At 36.7% G+C, this 25,295-nt stretch overlaps 1 protein-coding gene across 5 annotated transcripts in view; it reads left to right on the top strand.

Moving 5' to 3' along the window:
• LOC128864280 (voltage-dependent L-type calcium channel subunit beta-2) overlaps positions 1-25,295 on the top strand; it is a 112,979-nt gene that overhangs the window by 58,448 nt on the left and 29,236 nt on the right. For 4 of the 5 annotated variants that reach the window (XM_054103872.1, XM_054103871.1, XM_054103870.1 and 1 more), the window contains 2 exons: positions 1,818-1,985; positions 15,276-15,393. In XM_054103872.1, coding sequence (XP_053959847.1) covers positions 1,818-1,985; positions 15,276-15,393 — 286 coding nt within the window. The remainder of the gene's footprint in view (positions 1-1,817; positions 1,986-15,275; positions 15,394-25,295) is intronic. The other variant, XM_054103874.1, reaches the window with a different exon arrangement.

Raw genomic sequence — 25,295 nt, 5'->3', positions numbered from 1 at the left:
ATTGAATGAAAAATTCTTGTTTTTCAATGATATTTTTAGATATAATTTAATAACCAACGAAATATAAAGTTATTCAAAAATAGTGATTTTTAAATGGAATGGAAAATAAAAAGAGAAAAATTAAGTAAATTATTAATGGAAATGTTAAAGCAGTACCTGTAGCTGCCTTATTCCCTCCTACAGAGTTTCATTTTATATATTTTTCAATTTAAAAATCACAATATTCATACACAAGTAACAACGCCGATATTTTCCTCCGAAGGGTAGTAGCCACATAAAATGATCATTCCTGCCAGAATTTCGAAACCAGATTTATTCCACTGTATTCCTAGATGATTATCCAACCAGATCCCACCCCATTTTAGGAGAGAGCTTGAATGCTTTACTATAAATTGAAAATCAAATTGTGAAATGTTTTTAAAAAGAGACAACTCTCCCATCCCTTATTGTTTGATTAAAGTTAAATGCTTCGTCGCATATAATAGGTCTATTTATAAGTTCGTGCGGTTTTACAACAGATGGCGTAACTTGATTATTATTCCATCGATCCACATTTCCAAACATTCATTGGAGAGCTACTGTCGTAAGGCACAAACGTCAGTATAAGTTTTTTATTTGAAGCGTAAACAACAATATTTTTACCACACTTGAAAATGTCGAATTTCGTGCCAAATAATGTGTTTTTGCGGGGAATTCTTCTTCATTATTTTAATATGAAGAAAAAAGCAGCCGAAAGTCATCGTATCTTGGTGGAAGTTTATGGTGAGCATGCTCTATCTGAGCGAACGTGCCAGAAGTGGTTTGCACGCTTTAAAAGTGGTGATTTTGGCTTGGAAGACGAAGAACGCGAGGGTGCGCCGCCAAAGTTCATGGATACCGAATTGGAGGAATTGCTCGATCAAGATCCGGCTCAAACGCAAGAAGAGGTTGCAAAAACTTTGGGAGTTGATCAATCAACCATTTCCAAACGTTTAAAAGCCATGGGAATGATCCGAAAGGTAGGCCATTGGGTGCCGTATGAATTGAAGCCAAGAGACGTTGAACGCCGTTTTATGGCATGCGAACAACTGCTTCAACGGCACAAAAGAAAGGGTTTTTTGCATCGAATTGTGACTGGCGATGAAAAGTGGGTCCATTACGACAATCCAAAACGTCGGGCAACGTATGGATACCCTGGCCATGCTTCAACATCGACGTCGGCGCAGAATATTCATGGCCTGAAGGTTATGCTGTGTATCTGGTGGGACCAGCTGGGTGTTGAGTATTATGAGCTACTGAAACCGAATGAAACGATTACGGGGGATGTCTACCGACGACAATTGATGCGTTTGAGCCGAGCACTGCGAGAAAAACGGTCGCAATACGCCGATAGACACGACAAAGTTATTTTGCAACATGACAATGCTCGGCCACATGTTGCACAAGTGGTCAAAACATACTTAGAAACGCTCAAATGGGATGTCCTACCCCACCGTATAGTCCAGACCTTGCGCCATCTGATTACTATCTCTTCCGATCGATGCAACATGGCCTGGCTGACCAGCACTTCCGTAATTACGATGAAGTCAAAAAATGGATCGATTCGTGGATTGCGGCAAAACCGACCGAATTTTTCACAAAGGGAATCCGTGAATTGCCAGAAAGATGGGAAAAAGTAGTAGTAAGCGATGGACAATATTTTGAATATTAAATTTGTAACCATTTTACGTCAATAAAGTTTCAAATTTCGAAAAAAAACCGCACGAACTTATTCATGGTCCTATTACAAGATTTAAATATTTATTTATCTCTATTTTGAGTACATCACTTCTTTCCAGGTTCTGCAACGGTTGATAAAGTCTCGGGGAAAATCACAAGCTAAGAATCTTTCAGTTCAAATGGTTGCAGCAGAAAAATTAGCCCAATGCCCTTCGGAAATGTTCGATGTTATACTAGATGAAAACCAGCTGGAAGATGCTTGCGAGCATATCGCTGAATACCTGGAAGTAAGTAATTCTATGCATAATTCAGCATAATATTTATCACTCTTTTTTGGGTATTGATGGCTGTAGGCTCATTTGCTCAATATTAAAATACTGAGGGTGAATATTTAGATGAAGTTAAAGCGTAGTTTTTCTAAATAATTGTCAGATACAGATACTGCCATATCTTAACCTTTGTTTTTAATAAAACGCATTATTTTGCATAAAAAGAACAGTTTTGATTTTATTTAATAATAAGTTGCTGAATAGTCAAGTCATCTGGTAGTTTGACCTGGAAAGTTTTGCAGGAGTTTTGAATAATTTTGGATAATTTTTATAAATTTTGGGATGCTCTTTTCGAATTTCAACTTTGACACCTAAAAACAGTTTTTTTACAATATATCCATTCCGACGCATTTTATGAGAAAAACATATGTATACAAAATTAAACTAGAGATAGTTTCCTACATTTTATGTTATTATGATTTTTTTGTAAAATCGATAGTTTTTGGCGTATGAGCGCCACAAAGTACATTTTAATATGCGTTTTCGAAAAAAAACTCGTTTCACACCACCTGGAGGTAGAGTAAGCGGCGCGTTTTTTTATCGTGGTGTCCCCTGTAGCCCTAATCCACATGTGATGCACACTTTCGAAAATTTAGCGCAATCTCCTACGTTTTACTTTTCCTGATGGACCAGGCGGTACGAGTTCGTCTTGGGCACCGATCAAAACGTCGCAGACTGAAATCTCGTCCGCATCATCTGCGATACGATTATCAGACTCATCACAATCCTCTTCGTTGCCCGTTTCATCAAACGTTTGCTCTAAAATAGTTGCAGTTTCTTCTTCATCATCGTAATCCAATTGCACTTGCGAATTTTTACAAGCACCACTACAATTTGTGCTTATAACGGAGCATTTTAACCCAGCTTTTCTGCATCCACAGGCCTTCTGACATCCCTTTTTACATTTACAAGAAATAAGTTTTAACAAGGATTCTGGAGCTGGGGGCTCGAGTGTCATAACAGGAACTAACCAATTTTTGTTTCTGTTCCATTCCCATTGTTCTGTATTTTATTCATTCCCGTACCACTGCTGAGCCTGGTGATAGGTTCGGAATGAATGCTGTCGTGCTGCTGCCTCTGTTGGTGGTAGGGACGCAATATTAAATTTATTTTTATGTGCTGATTTTGTGAAGACATATTTTCTTACTATTCACATCACTGTTACCGTATAATTCAAGAAGAACACGTTCTCCTGCTTTAGCAATAATCTGTGGATCGACGTTTGGATTTTTAAATACCTGAATAACCAAGAGATGATAATGCATCTATTAATCGCCGAGATCCATACTTATGAAATAAAAATGCAGCTAGTCCAATCTGCACTGTTGATATAAACGATTTTTGTCTTGCTGCTGCAATTATAGAATCGATTTTATTCCCGCCAAAAGTTTAACTTTATTGTCATTTCTTTTAACACTTGATTTACGAAAAGTTTTCAATCCTTTTTCCTTCACTTCAATTGTTTCATTTTCTAATAATGGATTATGACAAATAAAACAATTTCTTTCATCAGAAGCCATGACTCTGAAAACACAAACTACACTGTAAAACGATAGACGTATACTGATGGCTCAGTGTAAACTAGATACTTCTCTTCAGTTCTACCGGCAGATGTTTCGTTGAAGGTCGAGAGAGAAAGGGGCCCTTCAACAAAGGCGACACATTACCCTTATACCTGCTTTTCTAAAACCTGCTATAGTAGAAGATTATATATATATAATATATATAATTGACACGTACACCCGTTTTGGGTGTTTGGCCGAGTTCCTCCTCCTATTTGTGGTGTGCGTCTTGATGTTATTCCACAAATGCAGGGACCTACAGTTTCAAGCAGACTCCGAACGACAGATATTTTTATGAGGAGCTTCTTCATGGCAGAAATACACTCGGAGGTTTGCCATTGACTGCCGAGGGGCGACCGCTATTAGAAAAATGTTTTTCTTAATTTTGGAGTTTCACCGAGATTCGAACCTACGTTCTCTCTGTGAATTCCAAATAGTAGTCGCGCACCAACCAATTCGGCTACGGCGGCCGTAGTAGAAGATTATTGTAGATTATTCACCACAGGATAATACTACTTTGTGGCGCTCATACGCCAAAAACTATTGATTTTATAAAAAAATCATAATAACATAAAATATAGGAAATCATCTCTAGTTTAATGTTTTTCTCATAAAATGCGTCAGAATGGAGATATTGTAAAAAAGTGTTTTTAAGCGCCATTTTTTCAATATGGCGGCACTAGCGTCGCAGGTACGAGGTGGCAAAGTTGAAATTCGAAAAGAGCATGCCAAAATCTATAAAAATTACCTAGTTTGAAAACTCCCGGAAAACTTTTCAGCTAACTCCTTTTTTTTACCAAAGGACTGGACTAGTATTTCCGGAGCCCATCGCCCCATATTTCTAGTATTAGGGCCCTCTCACCGGACATTTGTTGGTACTTTTTCTTATTGCATGAAAGTGGAAGGAATAAATTAATATAAACTTCGCCAAACTACATTCACAGCAAATAATAATAAAAAGCAAAGAACAAGGAAGATACCTGCTGAAATAATTCTGAGTCCCGTGGAAATAGGATTTTTGGCGAACTACCTAGAGAGTGAATTACGTGTCGTGAAAACATAGCATAACATTTTCGAAACGATAATTCTAAAGGGCAATAGTATAAACACACTGGCAACGGTACTTCACGACGTAACAACAGTCAAATTTTTCTTGTCTGCAGGTGCCGTCGTAAGGCCGCTCATAAATATTTTGAGGGCGACAGCGACAGCAAATTAGCCGATTTCGAGGTTTTATGTGTTTTTTTTTTTCATTTAAAATTTGCGTGGCAGCATTTGTGTTGGATAAGAAGAAATTAAACATGAACGACCAGGAACTACACATTCTCATTGCTGCCACTTAACTAAAATTACTCTTATTTAGAATTAAGTTATCTTGTTTCGAATAAAATATTTAATTGTAAAAAAGAAAATAATATATTTTTATGTGTTCAGAATTATCGAGCATTATAAAATTTAAGTGTACATGTATGCTATATCCTTTTTTGATTAAATAACGTGAGATTCATAAAAAGTTTTGTAAAATGTCATATTTCTTACTTCAGTAGCAACACTTCCCTTTCGAGTTGTCGCCAGCAAAATAAGAAATAGATTTAATTTGCTAACAACGACAATTTGCAGTTTTGCAGCTTAAAGTCGTGCTGTCGTCAAAATAATTGCGTTCAAAGAAGGTGTGTATTTTAATATTTGACAGATTCTGCCTACCGCCACCGTGAATTTTCTATGAGCATGTATTAGGACAGCTTCTGTTTTTTAACTCCAGGCCGGCATTCGCAGCCACCGAGTGGTTTGTTAACCACCACTAGCGCAATGTCGTCAGCGTATCCAACAATTTCTGCTTAACTTGATAGCTTCAACTTTAGAACCCCATCCTTATGATCCTGCGGGGGAAATGACTCCAGTACGGTTTTTCCTTCTTATTGCCTATTTTAGCTCTATAATTCGCGCGCGGTATTCAGTGTGTCTACGTGCTCTTTGTGCTTTCCTGTGCAGCTATTTCGGTGGTCCACCAGTTGGCAGGTTGCTGTTTACCGCTATAGTAACACCTTGGCATCACATGCGGCTTCGATTTGTGAGGCCATTTGCTCCACCATTCGTCCGCATTTACGCTGGTAAGAGAGACGTCGTCCCGCAAAGTGCCAAACTCCTCGGCGTTGAAGGCCGTTTCGTATTATTATGGCCCCATGGTGTCTTTGCGTATGAATGGACTTCTCTAGCCTCCATTTACTGTATTTAGAATGTATTTCTACTTTACTGTAGAGTAGAACATGGGCTGCCTGGCAATGTTTGATATTTGCCAGCATAAACTTCATCCCCTAAGTTTGCACACCGCCTCTTAATAGCGGGGACTTTTCCGCTTCCAGCAGCATCTGGACCATCGCAGAACGCGCATTTTTCAACGCTTTTACACGTTGCTGCCTGGTGTCCTCCGAACCACATCGTCTACAAAGTTTTGTACGCTCCTTTTTGTTGCACGTTGTCGAAACAGGGTCAAATTCCCAAGATTTGTAGCACCTTTTCGAAGGTTCTAATCTAGCCAACCTTTATGTAGTTGGGCACAGAACCTTTTTGGTATCAAATGCGTGAATCGATATGTACAAAGACTCCGTGCCTCTGAAAGTGTTTCGCCTACGCCTTACGGTACTATTTTCCAAGCTTCTTAGCTGCGCCTGCTCTGTTATCGCGCTTAGAACTTCATCATCCGTGTTCAAATTCGGAATGAGTTCCCCTACACTGGATTGTGATGTTGTGTGTCCTTAGATTGACCGTTGCTACATTTTTAAGGCATTTTCAATAGGTGTTAGGCAATTCGTAGTCTTAACATTATGGCTCCTCTTGAGTTCGATGAGAAGTCCTCCCTATTGGATATCCTTTTTTTACATCTCATAGGTTTTCTCTTTTGGACTTTCGTCCACTCTTCTGTGTGCCGGGAAGGCAGCAGCTTCTATGTATTAAGAGAATTTTTGTTGTCTCTCCTTAGATGGAAGCTTCGCTACTGCCTGCATTACAGTACTTTTAGGGCTTACTTTATCTCTTGGTCTCTTTGCGGAGGGGGTCACACTGTTTTGCGATGCAACTAGCACCTTCAGTGTCGGCGTCGAGACTAGCCTAGCTCTTTGCTCTTTGACTTCAAGCTGCGTAGTCACATCTGTGTGTGTGGGCTTTACTATGCTGCACATTCTTCTAATATCCCCGAGGTTCGTCATACGACAGGAGTCCGTCGATCTACTGCCCTACACGCTCTACCAGTTCCTGAAGTGCACTAGGTTTTGGCGTCGAGGTAAGGGAGACCACTGTTTAAGTCGTTTATATGGTTTCGCTTTCTTTTGGAGCTGTATGACATCATTTTCTAGATGTGAAGTTGGCGTTCCGACCATTTTGCCCTCTTGATTTGCTGCTGTCTCCGGGAGAGACCTTCTGATAACAGTGCTCCTCTTAAAAACAGTTCAGCAAATTGGTATTAATGTTCGCTTCGTTGGTTTGTTTTTGTTTGTTATTTGTTTAAGTATTATCCATGCTGTATTGGCCCAAACTCATAACCGCTACCTCCGTGAGTCCTATGGTTATCAAGGACACAGGGAGGCCCGACTTCACACCGGAACTGATTTGGAGCACTCTCAAAATAACCTACAGAGTCACTCAAGACAACGAGCTTTGAGCGCTTTGCGGTACCTGTCAGGTTTTCTGTAAGTAATCTCAGCTGGATGTCACTCCGTTTACTTAGATTACAGAAACTCACTGCTCCAGCCCGATGTCAATCTGCTTCAAATTCCAGTATGCCATAATCAGGATCCTTCTGTTGCCAAGCCTGTTGGTCCGAAGACCGCGCCGTCGTGATGCACTCAGCCACTCCTCACATGGAGAAAAGACGCCGGCCAGGATAACCAACCTGAGTTCGATGCTCCTAGATTTGTTTCTGTTTCCAGCGACATGATAGCTACACCAAAGCCTGTGGCGGAGAAAAATTGCTCAAAAAGAAAACCTTAGGTCAGATCAAGTATCTTGTCTGCTGAAAAAAGAACATATCGCAGAGAATGAAAGCTTTAAGAGCTCCTGCCGCAAAATTTAAATAAAAAAATACGGAAAAGAAAGTAAAGCAAACTCTGAAAAACGAAGAGGAGCAATGCTTCAAAATGTTTGTAAATAAATTATCTGATGGAGCACAAAGTTATTCCCTATGGAAAGGGAATAAAAACTTAAAGCCACCAATGGGCACTGAAATGCCACTACGAAGAGATAATGGAATTTGCGCTCGAAATCTAGAGGAAAAAGCCAGTTGCTTTGTAAAACATCTCGAGACGGTTTTTCAGCCTAACAAAGCCTTACAAATTTTCATTTCCGACTAAAACAAACATTGTAGCAGCATGTGTTAATAAGCCATGTCAAACAATAATGCCCAAAATTAAAAACATAAAAGATAAAAACAGAATCCTGGATGTAACCGCATTACTTCAAAGATGCAACGCATGAATTCATAAAATTTCGACTATAGCTCTCAGGCTGTAGTTGTCAAATTTCATAAACAGCAGATGATGCTAATGCAATCGACCCAGATGGGCCAATGCAATCAAGCCTGCCATGTCAAATGTCAGCGAACACGACCACATGATTAATGGAAAATTTGTGGAGCTAATACTAAAATTCCCTTATCATTAAAAGTTGTACGAACTGTAAAAGACCTCAAATGTCTATAACTAACTTCCAACCAGGTATGAATACGGTGTATTAAATAAATAAGGAGAATTTTAATTTTTCTTACTTATTTATTCATCAATTTCTACTTTATCTTGAAAGTAGTCCCCCTCAGATATAATACACTTGTGCCAGCAGTTTTTCCAATCCTCGAAGCAGTTCTGTTATGCATATTTTGGGTTGTCCTTGAACTCTCTCAGCGATTCGGTTTTTATCTCCTCAATCGCCGCAAAACTCCGTTCTTTCGTGGGTCTCTTCAATTTTGGGAACAGGAAAAAGTCACAGCGGGCCTAATCTGGTGAATACGTTGGCTGAGACATGATAACGGTGTTGTTTTTGGCCAAATAACACAAGCAAAGATTAGTGAGCAGATGAGCACGAAGCAAAAGCTATAAATTTTATTTTTCCATAATTCCGGGCGTTTTTTTTTCGTATTGCTTCACGCAAACGGCGCATAACTTCAAGGTCATACTCCTTATTTACCGTACGACCTTGTGGTAAGAACTCTTGATGCACTACACCATGGTAACAACAAGAAAACATTTCATCGAACTGTTTTTTTGGGCTCGGGCTGTTTTTTTGGTCTTGGCTCTCCTGGACTCTTCCATTGGGCCTTCGTCTCAATGTCATAACCATATAACCATGATTCGTCAACGTTATGACTCTTTTTAGTAAATCTGGATCATCGTTGACGGCATTCAACAATTCCTGAGCTATGCTCATGCGACTTTGTATGCCAGTGTCAACATTTCAAGTTTTTTTAAGCACTTGCTCCCACAATTTACAAAAATTTGATGCAGCTTTTTGATCCATTTTTTTTTTGTTTTCAATCAAAAAATTGCCGAATACGCCAAATACTTGTCTTATTTATGCCTCTGACAAACAAACTAAACATGCTATATGGCTAAACCATGAACATATCTTGGAGACAAGTGTACCAACATAAAAAAATAATAAGTCGAATGTACAATTGTTTTTTAGGATCGAATTCTAATAGTGCGAAAAAGTTGCACTGTTAAACTAATAAAGTGTGCCAAATTTCAGCCCAATCGAACGATATCTTCTGTCGCCAGCAGAGGCCTCAAATTTTGAAATTTCAGTTTAAATTCTGAACAATTTTAACTTTTTTGAAAATACTATTTGTTATCATACCGGTACATGTTAAATAGAAATTTTATATGAGAAGGCCCACCGAAACCATTTATTTCACTACACTCCACTCTGTTTGTTTGATCAAGCAATACGTTTATGGGGAGCTCGTTCTTGTAAATTGAAGTTACACCAATTACTTTGTCTATTTTTTCTTCCGCTTTATTTGAAAGATATTGTTTCGCATAAAAGCATTTAATTATAATCTTTTATTAAAAGTTTATATGACGACAATGGCCTTAACTAAATTTTCCCTAAGACAAACGTTTAATTGCCCATTGTTTGGAAGTCCTAAAGATTTGCCAGATCATCGACTACCAAATTCTGAAGATGTAATGAGATGTTGTTTTTTTTTTTTCAAAGACGGAAACTGAGAGTAGAGTCAGGAGGAAACCGACAGTCGGCCTTTTCGATCATAGTCGGACAAGTTGCCAAGAAAATCATTTGTATTTATGACATTCACGCATAATATACATGATAAATGAGTATCATAGAAAGTACAGAGGAATTAAAAAGGGGTTTGTATTCTGCACATAGAAGTCCTGCTTTGAAAAAACGTGCTGATGACTTTAAGGCGAATGCTTCCCGACTTTTTGATATTTCTGCTTGTAAGTGTCAAGATTTTGCAACTTACTCATGTCGAAGAGAAAAAAAGTTCCTCAAAAAGAGCAAGCTTTTCTGTCAGACCAAAGAGGAGCTCGTATAGGCCATATCGGAATAGTGGGCATACCTGAAACAAAGAAACCTATAGAAAGACAACGACGCCGCGATGAGATGACCAAGCAAATTACCAATAAAAAATTCTGTACTCCAGAAAACTATCCCTCTTGCTCGTAAATTCGGCTGCAATACATCGGAAGTGAATGATGGTTCAGAAAGTGACACCTCTAATTCTAATAAGTTCGGCTGTTATTCATTGGTTTTGATTCCCCCTCTACTTCTCAAATGCGTATGAGATTACAGGAAACTGCAGTTATAAGCCAGTGATATGGCGTAAGTGATAGAGCAACGGCAATGCTTGTTAATTCAGTACTTAAAGATGTTGGTTTGATCTCTTCCGAATCACGAAATCATTTAGTGGTCAAATTGGCTCAGAACTAAAGGGTTGCGAAAACCTTGAAGTGGTGAAATATGCACCTGTTAACTGTGAATTACCCGACATTTTAACTATGGATCTCAGCAAATATCAAAAGTACGAGTATTTGCTGGAAATATCAAAGGTAATCCAAAGAGGTACTTGCCCATCGGAACTTATATTTTGTGAAATAATAGCTCTCTTGAAAACGGGCCAAGGCTCCTGTTTGAAATTATCAGGCGGACTCGGTACCTCGCACCTAAATATTTAGATGTTGTTAATGTTTCTAGCCTAGGAATTCCAGCAAAACTTAAACTTATAAGGCTAATCATCGTTACGCTCACGGATACAAAAGCAAAAGTAATCATCCAAGGGAAGCTCACAGAATCATTCGCAATTGAACCTGTTGTCAAACAAGGGGATGCACTATCCTCTGCCATATTCAATTTGAAGCTTCATTTTGTCAAAAAAGAAGTCAACAAAGGTGGTACATTACTAATTAAAACAACGCAAATATGTGCCTATGCAGACAATATCGCCATTCTTTCGAGAAACACGAACGACTTAAATGAAACCTTTTTAAAAATTGACAAAATTGCCAACGATATTGGCCTCTTCGTTAACGAGTGTAAAACAAAATACATGCTGAAATCGAGACGGCACACAAATGCACAAAATCTTCATGTAGGTGCATATACTTCTGAAGCGGTGCAATAGTTTAACACGTTCACGCCGGCGCGTACCACCAGTGGCCCGCACAAGTCTGTTTCATGGGGCGGCGCGTACCACCGGTGACCCGCACAAGATTGCGTCATCTGGCAGCGCATACCACCAATGGTACTTTATTAGACGGTACCTATGAGATGAGATGCCATAAACGACTCCCTTACGAACAAATTTCGTTTTATGACCTGCAATCGCTCCCGTCCGATAGAGCGAAAAGATGTAAACATTGCCGTCTGTGGGCGAAGAGCATGAATAACAGCGCCGGCATGAACGTGTTAAATATCTAGGTGTTATGTTCACTTGTAGCGGTAACTCAACACTCGCAATCAAAGATCGCGTTTGTTCAGGTCTCGTCTTTTATCTAAATCTACGAAGCTGCCCATGTATAAAACTCTTATACGACCAATTTTGACATATGATTGCGAGGCGTGGACTATGAAAATTAATAACAGTGCGCTTATTGCTAACTTCGAAAGGAAAATTTTAAGGAAAGTGTTCGGACCCATTAAAAATGAAGATGGATTCATTCGCACACTTTAGCATCCCGTCAAACTATTCCTCAGTTTGACAACAAAGCACAACACTCCCTCTGATTTGATAAATATGGAATGAACTATTGCTTTACGTTTAAAAAATGCAGAGTTTCTTGAAATACTTTTTATTTTATAATTTTTTATCAATATTACAAAATGTGGACAAAAAGAAAAAACTTTGGTAAACATGAAATGAATTATGGCTTTAAGTTTAAAAACCGCAGTGTTTTCTTGAAATACCTTTTATTTTATTCTTTTTTTACAATATTACAAAACATGAAAAAAATAACAAAACCAGTTAAAAAAAATGAATAAAATAAAAAATAATAAAAATTAAAAAATAAATGAGAATTAAAAAATAAATAAGAATTAAAAAAAAAAATAAAAAGAAAAAAAAATAGGAGCCCAAAGTACAGCAACCTCCACGTGGTGGGTTCTGGGCTACAAAAATATTTATGTACTCGTATTTTCGCAATAAAAAGTAGGCAAAAACCTGCACAATCAATAACGTTTTATTATTATTTTATAGTGTACAGGTGCTTAATCTTGGATAAATTTATGTCTAATTAGTTATAGTCCTTATTTTTGGTATGAAATGTGCTCCGGAATGTATTCATAAAGAAAAAAATGTCCTGAAAAAATAAAATTTTTCAGAATATCAACTGAAATTTCAATATTTGAGGCCTCTGCTGGCGACAGAAGATATCGTTCGATTGGGTTGAAATTTGGCACACATTTTATTAGTCTAACAATTTTTCCGCACTGTTAGAATTCGATCCCAAAAAAAATGTTTTTTCGGCCCACTCTAATGGCCCAGTCGCGAAATTTGAAAATGTACTTTATTTTTTTAACACACCTCATATATAAAAGGCCTAACCTTGCTTTATTTATGGAATTAGATAACAGTCGGCCGAATCTAAACTTGCTGAGATCCCCCTGAAGGGGATCTTAACATAAAATAATAAGGCCTTTGATTATCATGCGTTCACCATATGTGACTGTAACTCCACTGGCAACGTCGTGGCATTTATATTTAATTAAAGTTTGTTGTCATAGGAAGCTATTGAATAACCCATTGCAGCAATCAAGCGCGTTGACGGCCAAGTTGAATGAACTGACATTTCACATACCATGGCAATGGTCTGCTATTATTTCGGAGTTTCGGAAAGCTAAATTCTTTCAGGCGAAACTCAACCGGTATCCAGAACTATCTAAAGGTTAGCGCCGTTAACTCTGAAATGACTTGAACTCATTTGAATAGTTAGTATCTCAAAAAGTTCCAGATTGTTTTTCCTGCAGAGCTGCACGGCACGCAGCGACCACGTGCTATGTACTTCACATCATTGGCGACATCATCAACTCTATGCTGGTGAGCAATAAAACGAATATGCCGTAATTGCTTTTCAATCCTCGAATCCCGCTGCTGGTCTCATCGTACTCACTTCATATATACTGCTTATCTAAAGTCAGACGTTCTGAATATACTGCCGCATAGTGTTCTATGTATAAGTTCTAATCGCAGGCGTTACTCCTAGTTAGTAGCTTTTAGAGTCTGGGAGATATTGCACAAACGGTGGACTCCATGGGCTGAAAATGTAGCAGATGATGCTACTATGGAGCTAAAAACACTTGGTTTCGAAAGTGATTCCGCTGATTTACACACACTAACTCAGCGATGACGAATGTACAATTTCATACAATGAAGAGCTATCTCCGAGTATCCATTAGTCTCGTCTGCTGCGATTGAGTGCATCTGTTCCTAAAGGGGTGGACTGGCTAAACAAGGGACCCCCAACGCACCAAAAAACTTCTGTGGAATCATTTTAACATTTTTTTATTAAGTATGGAAGAAATTGTAGACGTCATAAAGCGGCCGAGTTTTCACGGGAATTTCACAAATGATTACCCAGCAGCTTTAGTGACAGCTTTTCGTGACTAAGCTAAAAAGTCGAGTCTAATATGATTGTAAGTAACATAAAGCACTCTTTTAATTAAAGTATGAGCTGTTTCTTTCCCACCTAGAATTCGCTTTTCGAATCATTGCTGCATGTGCATATATCTAGTCGTTGTTTGCAGAGAGGTGGTTGTATACCGGTCGCGCTAGCAACCGGAAGATTAGCGCCTGCTTTGGCTATCATATCCACTTTCTCGTTTCCTTCAATTCCCAATTGCCCAGGAACCCAGTAAATGGTGGCTTGTTTCTTAGTTCCTAGCTCATCCATTTTGTTTCCATTGTCGTACGCAGTGTGAGCTTGTCATTACAGCTGCGATTGTCTTTATGGCTGCTTGGCTGTCAATGTCTTTAGACCAAAGATGTCAATAATATATGCATATATTAGTAGATACGTGCTTCCACGTACGAATTGTGTAAAACCTCGTTTTGCCATAAGGAGCTCGAAGAGATCCTTCCTAATTTGGACAGAACTTATGGTTGTGCCCAACATCATATAGAACAAGTTTAGCGGGGATCCGCAAATTAGATATATCATCGTATAGGCAACTTTTCTTTTTCAGAGTATTCTAAGAATTGACGATTGTAAAAATGGTGTAGTGAATTGTAGAAATGGTGTATTTACCAGACTTGAAGCCACCACTGGTTCTCTCTCGGTAATTGGAGCAAACTGCTAGATCAACTTTCTTATAATATAGAGTGGGAAAGGTAAACGTGTACGTATTCATCAGACCAAACTTAGCTTAACAGCTAATATATGCGACTCAGCGTCACACGTGCCGCCGGATGTTTTTATTCAAGAGCGTTAAAAAGTGCCGAAATTCTGAAATGGGTTCCATAAGAGAAAATATTATTTCCGATCAAGAGCGTGAGCACCAACAAGGCCCTATTGACTATTTAAATTCTTTAACAGTAAGTCTACTCCCACAAAAAAAGTTATTAGAAAAAATTTGCTTTGTTTCAATAAAAAATACTTTAGTGAATAGAGATGCTATTATTTATAATTCGCTCAACTCAAATATTTGGATTCGACTTTGCCAGATGTTTGCTTATTTTCATTTATGTAACGCCTTTTTAATTTCTAAGATAGCTTTCTAACGCCATAATTTAACTAAATAATAAATACTGGTTATACTTATAATAAGGAAAATATTATGCATGCAGCCTTAAAAAGTTTAGGTCGGAAACTTTTAAATGGTCAATTTTGTTCTCAAATGAATAGAAATGTAGTTTATAGTAGTAAGGGCGATCGGTATTCGGAAAGTTTTGTCTTTTAGTAAGTTGTATTATGTTGGATACATAATCCACTGCTTTTATGTCCCAGCCAAGTATATTTCACCAAAAATGATTAGATTAGGAGCACTGATATGAACATATTCTTAACCTACCCTACTGCAAAATGGCTATCGGATGGCATGGCAGAATAAAGTTAGGTATTTCTATATATTCACCAATAATATATTATGAAGGAGCTTGATGCCATTAAACCCCAAAACTATTTTGATATACATAGTAAGGAGGTGAGTAAAAAATTGATATACAAAATATTTGTCAAAACAGACATACTGGAGAGCCACACACCCTGATATAAATGTGATGACTGCTATACCAAAAACATTGACTCTACAAAGCACATCGCCAATGATAGATCCAAACCGATTCGGCTCATCATCAACAGGTGAGGAAATATTATACATACCCATATATTTCTAATATCATTAAAATAAGTGAAAAATGCTTGATGCTCAACATAGAATTAGAAAATAATAATAAGAGCCCCCAATTTAATATATAAAAACTAGTAGTTAATTGCAAAAATTAGCCGTCTATAGAATAATCTTAAATAGTGAGGTGGCAGCTGGTGTTTTATTTTATAAGTAGATAATGTGCTAAACTTCGCTGATAACTATTCGGAAAAGCAGCGCACAACTACAGGGTATGGCACTCGAATTGTAACCAATTAAAAATACCATACATTTAGTTTAGAAAATTACTTTTATTCAGTTCAAAGTAAGAAATGTGTGAAAATAATACAAAATTAATAATCAATTTACTTTTGCTCCATATAACCACCTTTTGCCTTGACTATGGCCTTGATACGTTCTAGAAACGAATCGTAAGCTTCCCGAATGTGACTTCCAGGTATTTTGACCCACTCGTGGGCAATAGATTTTTTTAGCGTCTCGGGATTAGTGAATTTTTCAGCTCGGACCCTATTCTCCAAAATGTCCCAAAGAGAATAATCCATCGGATTCGCATGTGGTGAATTTGAGAGCCATTGTGTGGACGTTATGGAGTTCGGAACGTTGTTTTTCACTCGAGCTTTGTGAGACGGTGCCGAGTCCTGTTGAAACGTCCATGGTCTGCCACTGAAATGTTTGCCTGCCCACAGCTTCAAAGCAACCTCGAGAATAGTTTCCTGATAATATTTCGTATTTACCTTGACGCCAGGCTCGATGAAAACGATTGGAGAGCGCCTATCTGCAGTTACAGCGGCCCAAACCAATTCCTGTGTCGGGTGCTGCCTCCTGGTGGTCAATCGATGACTCAAATTCTCGTATGAACGGTCGGTCAAATAAAACCTACCGTTTTGGGAGTTTACGAATTGCTCAATTTGAAAAATTTTTCCGTCAGAAAACACAATGTTCCGAAATTGACTGCTTTCGTTCAAGCGAAGGACCTCTCTCGCTCTCTCAAGTCTGATTTGTTGCTGCTTTGGTGTGAGATCATGCACGTTTTGGGTCTTGTAAGGCTTGACTTTGAGATAATTTTTCAGTATGCGGCGAATGCTACGGTCAGATATTTTCAGTCCTATCGCCATTTGATTGACACTTCCTCGGGGATTTCGCTGAAGTCGCTTCTTGACTTTTTGAACCATTTCACGTGACATTGCTGTTTTTTGATGACCACCTCCATGACGTATCGCGATGCTACCAGTATCATTGTAACGAGTAATGGTGCGATAAACACACACTTTATTTACTTTAAAGTGTTCGAGCTCACGAACAATCGCTGGTTGTGATTTTCCAGCCAAATATAATACAATCACACTATTACGTTTGAAATCCATTACTGATTTTCGTTTTTTGCGTTTACTCTCGGCAAAATGCTTCCGCGCTAATCAATACTCTGGACTGTCATTTAGCCAACTAACAGACAGCTGATGCATCATCTGCGCTAGCGGTCGGAAGTTGGTTACACTTCGAGTGCCGGACCCTGTATGATTAAGTATTGAAGAATGGCAGATACAAAGCGTTGCTAAAATTCAATTGCCGCAAACAATTCGTTTTATAAAATGACGTGATAATTAGATCCTGAAAGTATGTAAGCACAATATATTATATTCCTTTATACCCAAGAGCTTGAGAACTTAAAATGTTATACAAAACAAAAATATTGATTTTTTTATTATAATATGGTAGATAATCTTATGGCATTTAATTTTTGAATATGTTATACGGCATATGTCCACCGCGGCTACGAGTTCCATGGCCTATTCGATCAGTCCAATTTTTAACAACTTTTTCCATTAATCTGGGTGTATACCCTCAACGGTGTCTTGAATATTGCAATAAATCGATTGTTAGGCGTGCTTTAAAGCAAGTTGCGCCGATGATGCCGCCAGAGCTTCGCGAACAGATTTTTTTTATTTTTTTCAACGATTCATTTTTAAACGATTTATGATGGCTTACCAAACTTTACTGAACGGAAATGTCAACACAGTTTGCCATCCTCAGCTGTCAAACCATAGTTATCTATATCATTAGTTCTCATTCAGTTAAAGAAACACCCGATACATACGTGGGCATTTATATTACCAACTTTCCATTAGAGAGTTGGACATTTATACGTACGTGGAATGTTTTGTTTTAATCGCTGTTGGTTATGGCGTAATTTATAATGCCCACATTCACCGACGTAAACGTACGTTATGTGCTATCGTGACACGATCAAACTTATTAGAGCGTCATGTAAATGAAACATGCATAATGGAAAGAATAATGAGATGGCGCCTATCGTGGTGCCGTTACTTTGCGCTCAACGAATTTGACAATGAGTTACCTGGTTTTAGCTCCAGTATGGCCAAATTACCATTTTCATAACTTGATTTAGCATTTTGTTTTTGTTATTTAGTTTCGGAGTTTTAGTTCTTTCTTCATGACATTTTTCTAGCCCGTTCTAATTAAAAATTAATGTTTATAATTTTGTAAAATATACATTTCTTAAAAATTAGTTCAATAATTCACTCAGTTTTTTAGCTTTACTTTTTGTAACATCTGGTAGCATTGCCCGCGATTGCAGTTGTTGTTGGTGTTTTTCTGCTTTCAGCAGTCAAATCTCTCTCTCGCTATTGCAGTTTTGCCTAGCTTTGGATATAAAAACGCACTAAAATGCCCATTTAAAGAAAATAAAACACCAAATTTTTATTGAATTACTTAAAGAATTTTATATGCGTGACAAATTGTCTTTAGAATGTGCGTTTTTTTAAACAAATGTGTTATGCTTATGTACAATTTAATTTATGAATTTTTTTGTTAAGCGCCACTCTTTTGTTAAGGGAACGACTTTTTTGCTATATTTGAGGTTATGTATTGTAACTAGATAAGGTACTCTTTTTGTGAAAATGTCGCTATAATTTCTTCATTATTTTCTGGTATTTTGTTGCTTATTTTAAATATGAATACACCTCTTGATGCCCTATGTCCCACTAAGGATTTAGGACCGGAAGAAACGATTACACCTCTATGGTTTTAATTCGCATTCAGAGGGTTCAAGCGCTCTTTAAAATGTGTAAAAAAGTTTTTAATCTTAAGAAGGAGCCAAAAATAAGATTTGTACTTTCAAATTATTAAATTTCATAAGAGTCAAAAAATTTTCGTTAGCACTCAAATCTTCTCAGAGTGACCTTTATTTACCCTTGTTTTGTTTAATAATATGGCTTTTTTTTAACCGAAAGTTTCGGTAGCTTTAAATTAAAAAAAAAAGAAACAAACACGAAACTTCAAAATTTTCGCATTTTGGGCATAAAAAAGCACTAAATTTATTGCGAAGAGCAAATGGTTGGCAACACTGCACAACTCGGTAAAACGTGACGTCACGCACTCTTGATGGGCGCAATCTTCTTTATATCATTCTTGCGTGCGACGGTTACGCGTGACATGAACGTGTGTAATCTGAGAAATTTAGATTTTTGACGTAAAGTCGTGTCAGCTGAATGCTCTCACCCCACAGTGCTGCAAAACAGTACATTTTAAATTCATTAACAAAATGGTTTTTATAGATAATTGAACAATTTGCATTTGTTGGTTTTTGGCTTTGGTTTATTCTACAATGAAAAATTGTAATTGATAAAAAATTGAAAATATAAAAACAAACGAAAACAGGTGCATTTTACGTTGCCATATGAGCATACCGAATGCGGTAACTGGAGGGGCATCATGTGGTTATGCGATACTCTCAAAGTCCTATACAGAATCATCTTCAACTGTATTAGCGTGAAGATCAACCATACATTGCGTAGGCAGCAGGCTGGTTTTAGCCCGTTCAAAACACGCTTAGATCACATAGCAGCTCTTAGAATCATCGCTGAGCAGGTAAATAAACTCTGGAATTCGATTAGTATGGAACACCTGAAAGCATTTACAACCAAAAGCTGAATATTTTGTTAACAAATGTCTCAGAATAATCCTGCGCATATGGCCTACAAACAAGTAGTTCTCGAACGATCAAATCCTTGCAAATCCTTCCGGCGCGACAGCAACTACAGGGTGGGCCATATAGCGTTTGCTTTTTGAACCACCTATTTTTTTTAGAATGGTAACACAAATGACATGTCAAATGTGTTCATAATTTACTTAAAGGTTTGACATTCACGAAATGGGACGCTATACGCTTGAACAAAATTGGGAAATATTGAAAACCTATTCCCAAAGTGGTGAGTCTTTTTCTTTTTTTCTGATTTTCACATCGGTGGCTACGTCAATAAGCCAAATTGTCGGATTTGGGGCTCAGAAAATCGACACGTTGCTGTAGAGAAGCAAATGCATCCACAACGAGTCACTGTTTGGTGCGGTTTTTGGTCTGGCGGCATCATCGGGCAATTTTTTTTTCGAAAATGAGCGAGGAGCCGCGGTTACAGTAAATGGCGAGCGTTACCGCGACATGCTCAACGAGTTTTTGTTTCCAAAAATTGAAGAGGATGACATGGACGACATTTGGTTTCAACAGGACGGTGCAACTTGTCACACTGCCAAAGTTACACTCCAACTTTTGGCTACCGTTTTTGAAAACCGAATAATCAGGCGAAATTCCGATATCAATTGACCGCCTCGGAGCTGTGATTTAAGCCCGTTGGACTATTTTTTGTGGGAAGCCGTTAAGGACAAATGTTATGCGAACCATCCAGAGACGATTGATGCTTTAAAACACAAAATCGAAGTTGCCATTCATGAAATTGGAGCCCAAACAATCGAAAATGTGCTTAAAAATTGGGTTGATCGAATGGTTTACTGTAAAGCCAGTCGTGGCAGTCATTTCAACGATATTATTTTTCATTCATAATTGACAATGTTCAATCTTCAAAATAAAAAAAAAGGTTGAAAAAATATTGATTAATTTTTTTTATAGCCGATTCAAAAAGCAAATTTTACATGACCCACCCTATAATAATAATAATACTACCACGGCATAAGTTTTGCTCATTTTCGTGTATCTCATGTCAAAAATGCATGGCACACGTACAGGTCAGTGAGTGTGGGCACTATTAGCCTCACTTTCTCTGCAATATATTTAAAGATATTCGAAAAATTTATTTATTTACGTAAATTAAATACATATATTAAATATATATTTATATGCTTCCACATAATTGTAGCATAAGTTCATATATGACATGTTCTTCTGCTTTGGCAGTAAATCTTATAACATCAAATGCAAGTGAAATTTATATTAAAAAATGTCCACATCTTATTCAAGTGATATAGTTGACAATTATGACAGTGCGAAATTTTTAAATTCAAAAACTATGAAAAGAGAAACATACTTACTCTGAGGCTAGACACATCCCATTTGTAAGAAGTTCTTTGTAGGAGAATAGGAATTATAGACGTACAAAATAAGTTAAGTTACCGTCATTATAAAATAAGTATGCTAAACTTTTCAACAATACAACAAACACCACTCACCTGACGACACCCCTCATTTGATCATTATGGAAGTTAGCTTTTTTTACATTTCTATAATTTTCATTTATATTTACAATAAAGTTGTGTTGTGTAAGAAAAACTGATAATATACGATAACTGGTATTGCAAGATCGGCATGTTACATAGGATTGCTAACGCGCATGCAATTTTACAAGCTTACTCAGTTGAAAAATATGTATAAGAAAAAATCTCTCATACACCATTCTTAGAATTTACCTCTGTATATTTTTTTTTAATGGAGATCAAAGTTTAACCTTTCTTAATTTGAAATGGGATGACAAGATCCTTCTATCTGAAGTATAAAATGTGTTAACGAATTTTATGTACAAGGATAATTCATTAGAACATCTATTCTATCATCTATCACAAATCAATACTTATAAAGGAAAAACATACAAAATTGGATCATACATACATGCATGTATAAATATATATAATTGGCGCTTACACTTTTTTTTGATTATTTTGCCCTGCTCCTCTTCCTTTTTGTGGCGTGCTCTGCTATTCCACAATTAGAGAGACCTACAGTTTTAAACCGACTTCGAACGACAGATGGTTTTTTATGAGGAGCCTTTTCATTCAAGCTCAGAAATACACTTGGAGGTTTGCCATTGCCTGCCGAGTGGTGATCGCTGTTAAGAAAAACTTTTTCTATAATTTGATATTTCATGCACGGAGATTCGAAGTTGCGCACTTCTAAATGGTAGTCACTTACCAATTCAATCGGCTACGGCGACCACAATCATAACAACTTAAAATATAGTAAAAACATGATCGCCACAAAATCCGTATATAATATTTATAATAGATGTAAAAGTTAATTTCAGCTGGCGAAAATGGTATATACCAATTTGTTAGTTCAATAAGACCGCCGATTTTCTTTTATAAATAAAGCCCAACAAAATTTGTCGGAAATTTAAACTTATTTTTTTAATCTATTGCATTTATTTATAAAGCCGGATTATTGGCATAGACCATACTTTTCACGTAGCCTCTGAAAACGAAGGCCAATGGTGTAAAATCGTAAAACGTTGGCAGCTATTTTGCATCGTTACTTCGATCACAATAATGCCATTGTTACATGCGCTATGTGGCAAGTGGCACCGTCCTGTTGAAACCACATATTGTCCAAGTCATCTAATTCGCCCATAAACATTTTTTTTTAATAATCACTATAATTTCCAAAGAACTGCAACCGGATGACTCTGCCAACCAAAAATTACACCAAACATTTATTCGTTCTGGCTGCATAGTTTTTTCTTGAAAGGCATGTTGATTTTCGAAACTGTGCCAGTTTTACTTGTTAGCATATACGCGCAATCCCAGAATGCGCGAAATGCACTTTCGCAAAATGACCCTTTCATAATCGTTTAATCAACAAAGCATCATTTCATGATGACTAAGTTTGCCAAAGCCTTTAGTACCAATTGTCCGAAATAAAATTAGAAAAAATTGAAAACCAACGTATTGCAAATAATTCCCGTCAAAAATCTTTTATCACACTTGATTCACCCTATAAATTTATGTACAGTACATGTCGTTCGTGTTGCCATGGTAATTACAAATGCTATGCTTATTGGAACTTAATTATGAACTCTCTTATTGTATCTTTAATTAACCCTTAAATTCATTATCCACAATGAAATGCGCCGTTGTGGTACTATAACACGTAAAAATGGGTGTATTTTTTATCAATACTCCTTTATGGGAACATCTAAGCCAACCTGTACAGTTGCATAACCTTAAATTTGTGATAGTTGTACATATATCTCGATGTTAACATAACATAATATAACGCTGGGTAGAGTTGGTTTTCATCAAGACTTCCTTGAACTCGGGTAAGGTGAGGTGTGTTATTGTTCGCAAATTTTAAAATCGCGAAATAATGAGTAAATATAATTCTTGTATTGTATATTCCTGTAACATTTTGTATGTGATTTTTGTGAATTTATAAAAATACTAACAATTGTAAAAAAAATATAAGTACTGTTTGTAGTTCATTAACTAAGTGGTTCATCCGATTGTGATGAAAATTTGATGATTAGTTTTTGCCACCATGTCTGGCCTTACATATAAGTTTGTGTGGACCTGTCAGGTGGCGCTATAAGCGAGATATCCCGTAAACTCGTATAAATGGTTCAATTTGATATTGACTCGGAATATGTCTTGACTGTCTGGTCCGATTTATCTGCCGAAAAATAAATGTTTTCGGAAAAAATAGTTCAGCTATATAGCGCTGTTTATCGTTGGAGTTCGTTATTAATATTATAGGATATGAAAAAGACTGCAAAATATTTAATTGTTAATTTGCCATGTTTATTAGGACTTTTTGATTCCTTTGGTATGGACTATTATGGACTTTGGTATTAGATACCAACACTGTTTTTGCAATATCTTACCATTTTTTCCACAGCTATCTAAAATCTTTCCATGAATTTGAGATGCTTAAAACCCACTTTTCACAGCACATGGCAGATCTAAGTTAGGTTATGTTTCTTTTATCTGGAGATCTTTTCATGCTTGTTGTATTAACCGTATATTAAAGATTAAAAAGGCCTAACCTTCGCTCGTTACACTTCCGATCCGATCCCACCATATCATCCAAGGTGTATGCTAATAAATTCAAACTCCCTGGAGATAAGGATAGAAATACTGCCATTATCTCGATATTATCACTGGAGATAAAGGTTGTGCCTCTGTCCTTGAACATATTCATTTCAATACAACATCAGGGTACGAGTATTGGCATATATGGTTTTTCATATAGGCTCCGTAGAAACGGTATATGCTTTAAATGCTCCTATCACATGAGGTTTAACATACTTTAATTGCATTCAAAGCTTTACTGTTATATAATTTTCTATCAGCGAAAAGGACTTTCTGAATTTGTTATTTTCTATTTTGGATAAATTATATGCAAGAAAAATATATGTATTCGTAGACTAAATTGCACACATAAATAAATAAGAAAATCTTTATTCGCTGACTATAAGTATGTTCACATATACAGTAATTAGCAATAAATCCACAAAATTAATTTTACCGTTCACATATGGCACATTAACTTCAAAATTGACAATCAGCTGTCAGTACTATTTTGAAAGGTTTTTCTTCATAGAAATTGCTGTGGTGGAATATTTTGGAGTTTTGGGTTTGTTTAATTATTATGAACGATATGAAGAAAAGACATGGAGAAGGAATAGCTAATTTTTGCGCAATTGTCTGCTAGTAATAAACAGTTGGAGGAAATCCGTAAACGACGTTTAATGAGGTTTCGAAAAATTATGGCAGCAATATATAATATATATGTATATTACATTTTATAATAAGTAATAAGAAGACAAAGCGTTAATGAACACACGTTTTTTTCTGTTATAGAATGCATAATTAATAGTACCTAATACAAATTTGATTAGAATTTCATATGACTACAAAGCTCTTTCCTTTACCGGCATCCATTTTATTTAGTTTTTACTTTAACGTTTCTCTTTACATTCGTAAAAATAGTTATCTATAACACAGAAAACATAGGGTTGTATTTAAAAAATTATGGGAGAGATATTTTGTATGTGTAATATCGCTTTTTAATTACGGATTGGGAGTTAAGAACGAAAAAGTAGATAATATAATTCATTTCCCTTGACATGGCATCACTTCAGACGTTTAGGGATAACGATTGATCGTTCGTTAAACAAACATTCTCGAAATTTTAAGTTTTTTCAGCAATTCGTAAATCTCACTTGCACTTTTACCATTTATTTATTTTTTTACTTACATATGTAAAGCCATCACTGCAATGCGATTTTCTTTAGCTGAGTATAATTTATGTGTAAACTATGCATACGAACTTTTTTCTGTGAATTTTTTCTCGCCGTATGCATTATAAACTTTCTCACAAAATTTATGGCAAGACTAAGTATGTATGAGCTTTTGTCGCTTTCTGTGCAGTTTCGTTCGAATGGGTGTAGTATATTATATATAATATCATCGAACTCTAGTTGCTGAAAATACGATCTTGTTTAGAACACGAACGATGGAAGTTCTCTACTCTGTTAAGCATAAAACCATGTCAACGTTGGAAAAATGGTTTCTAAGTTTAGAGAAAAAATTGCATCCAGTGAAACAAACATTGGAATTCCATATTGGAAATTGGCTTTTTCTATATATATATATCTTATATTTTTTCGAATTCCCAAAAGAAATTGCCATGAAGAAACCCATACGAAAAGTTCTGCAATTTTTCGTTACGTACCAAGCATAAGATAAATATGGGCTTAAGAAACTTTTAAAGAAATTATTTTCAACAAGCAAACCTAATGTACGTTTCGCTCAAACAGAATACATGTCAAACACATAATACATATAATACTGCTTG

Source organism: Anastrepha ludens, chromosome 5, assembly GCF_028408465.1.
Source record: "Anastrepha ludens isolate Willacy chromosome 5, idAnaLude1.1, whole genome shotgun sequence".
Classification (NCBI taxonomy): domain Eukaryota; kingdom Metazoa; phylum Arthropoda; class Insecta; order Diptera; family Tephritidae; genus Anastrepha; species Anastrepha ludens.
The sequence above is the reverse complement of the archived record's forward strand: the minus strand, read 5'-3'. Positions and strand labels throughout refer to the sequence as shown.